The sequence below is a fragment of the Mandrillus leucophaeus genome, unplaced genomic scaffold (genome assembly GCF_000951045.1).
Source record: "Mandrillus leucophaeus isolate KB7577 unplaced genomic scaffold, Mleu.le_1.0 Scaffold423, whole genome shotgun sequence".
In the NCBI taxonomy this organism is placed as follows: Eukaryota; Metazoa; Chordata; class Mammalia; order Primates; family Cercopithecidae; genus Mandrillus; species Mandrillus leucophaeus.
In genome coordinates, this window is record NW_012104510.1 from 444,003 (window position 1) to 446,081 (window position 2,079).

The window sequence follows — 2,079 nt, forward strand, 5'->3', positions numbered from 1 at the left end:
AGGGGTGTGACTGAGGCCTCGGGGGCGTGGCTGATGGTTGGAGGCGTGGCCGGGGCAAGAGGGGTGTGGCTGAGGGTCAGGGGCGTGGCCAGGGCCTCCGGGGCGAGGCTGAGGGTCGGGGGCGTGGCCGGGGCAGGAGGGGTGTGGCTGAGGCCTCAGGGACGTGGCCAAGGTACCAGGGGCGTGGCTTCGACGGTGCAATGGGGGATGGGTGTGGCTGTGGCATCAGGGGCATGGCTGGGGCAGCGGCGTGGCCAAGGCAGCAGGGGTGTGGCTCGGGCAGGGGCAGTGGCTGGCCGCTCCTGGGGCCCTTTTGGGTCTACAGGCTGGTTTTCTGACCTATTGTCCTACTTTGGCCAGGGGCAGCTATTTCCCAAGGAAGGGAATGCACGGGGTGTTTTCGGTTGTGCTGAATGCTCGGTGAGCCCCTGCTGTGTGCTGGAGGGGCAAGGGGCAGACCCGTCGGCCCACTCAGACTCCCAGGGAGGCTTATGGACTGGTGGTCAAATCACACACGACCGGGCTGTGTGCCAGCAGGGCAGGTGGGGCCGGTGGGCCTCCCTGAGTTGGGAATGCAGAGTGAAGACCAGGGTAAGGGATGCCACGTGGAAAGGGGGAGGAAGGTGTGTTCCTGGAGTGGACCCAGCACGTCCTAAGGCCTTGAGATCGAAGGGAGGCCTAGAGTCCAGAGAGCCAGGGAGGCCTGGAGGAGGTCGGGGAGGAAGGGGGGGCCAGACACACAGGGCCCAGTGGGCGGCAGGGAGAGTTTTGACTAAATCAGGAGCATCCGGGAGCTATGGAGGGTTTTAGGTGGGCAGAGGACCTGGTCAAGTAGTATCCACCAAGGCGGCCTGTGTCCAGGAGGGAGACGGTGACTTGGCCTCTGAGGGGGCAGTCTCCGAGGCAGGGAGGGACAGAGCCCTGATGACTGGATGTAGGCGCCAGGGAGATCATGCTGCTGTTCGTGGGAATGGGAATGAAGACCATGGCGGAAACGCAGGACAGGTGCGATGGAGTGGTGTCAGGGAGCTCCCCAGCGTACAGTAGGAAGCACTCCACAACTTGCTTTATACAGCGAGTATGTAACACATTCCTGAGTATCAGGTGTTTAAGTTATACCTTCTGTATACAGCAGGCGCTGAGCACGGGCTGTTTACAGGCAGGTGTTCTCGGTATGCCTGTGGCACACTGCAGGCACTCATTACATAATCAGCATATACAGATGGTACACATGCATACTTGCTGTACACTGATACCTGCTCCACGTGCACAGCAAGCATTAAATACCTGCTTGCTGCCGGGTGCGGTGGCTCACACTTGTAATCCCAGCACTGTGGGAGAACAAGGTCAGGATCATGATCCTGAGGTCATCCTGACTAACACGGTGAAACCCCATCTCTACTAAAAATACAAAAAATTAGCTGGGCGTGGTGGTGGCGCCTGTAGTCCCAGCTACTCGGGAGGCTGAGGCAGGAGAATGGTGTGAACCCTGGAGGCGGAGCTTGCAGTGAACTGAGATGGCGCCACTGCACTCCAGCCCTGGCGATAGAGCGAGACTGTGTCTCAAAAAAAAAAAAGAGCAAAAAACCTGCTTTCTGTATGCAAGTGCTTCATGCATGCTGGCTGTGCATAGCAGGTGCCTGTATACAGCAGGTACTCAATATCCATACTGTAGGCAAGAGAGGCTACATGTGTGCTTATTGTATACAGTAGGTACTAAATACATGTTTGCTCCACACTGCAAGCACTCCATGCGCACCCGCTGTATAGAGTAGGTGCTCGGTGCCTGCTTGCTATATCCAGCAGGTGCTCCATGTATGCGTGCCGCGTACAGTAAGCAGGTGCTCGGTGCCTGCTGTACACAGCAAGTGCTCCCTGTGCACGCGCTGACGCCCCCTCTCCTGCAGGCAAGAAGAATTCCATCCTTCTGCACAAGGTGCAGCATGACCTCAACTCGGGCGTATTCAACAACCAGGAGAACGCCATCATCCAGGAGATCGTCAAGTACGACCGTGAGATGGTGCAGCAGGCCGAGCTGGGTCAGCGCGTGGGCCTCTTCCCGCCGCCGCCGCCGCCGCA

General features: G+C 58.7%; 1 protein-coding gene across 1 annotated transcript in view; it reads left to right on the forward strand.

Moving 5' to 3' along the window:
- Positions 1-2,079, forward strand: part of HCN2 (hyperpolarization activated cyclic nucleotide gated potassium channel 2) — a 43,220-nt gene that overhangs the window by 39,936 nt on the left and 1,205 nt on the right. The window contains exon 6 of the mRNA XM_011993052.1: positions 1,866-2,076. Coding sequence (XP_011848442.1) covers positions 1,866-2,076 — 211 coding nt within the window. The remainder of the gene's footprint in view (positions 1-1,865; positions 2,077-2,079) is intronic.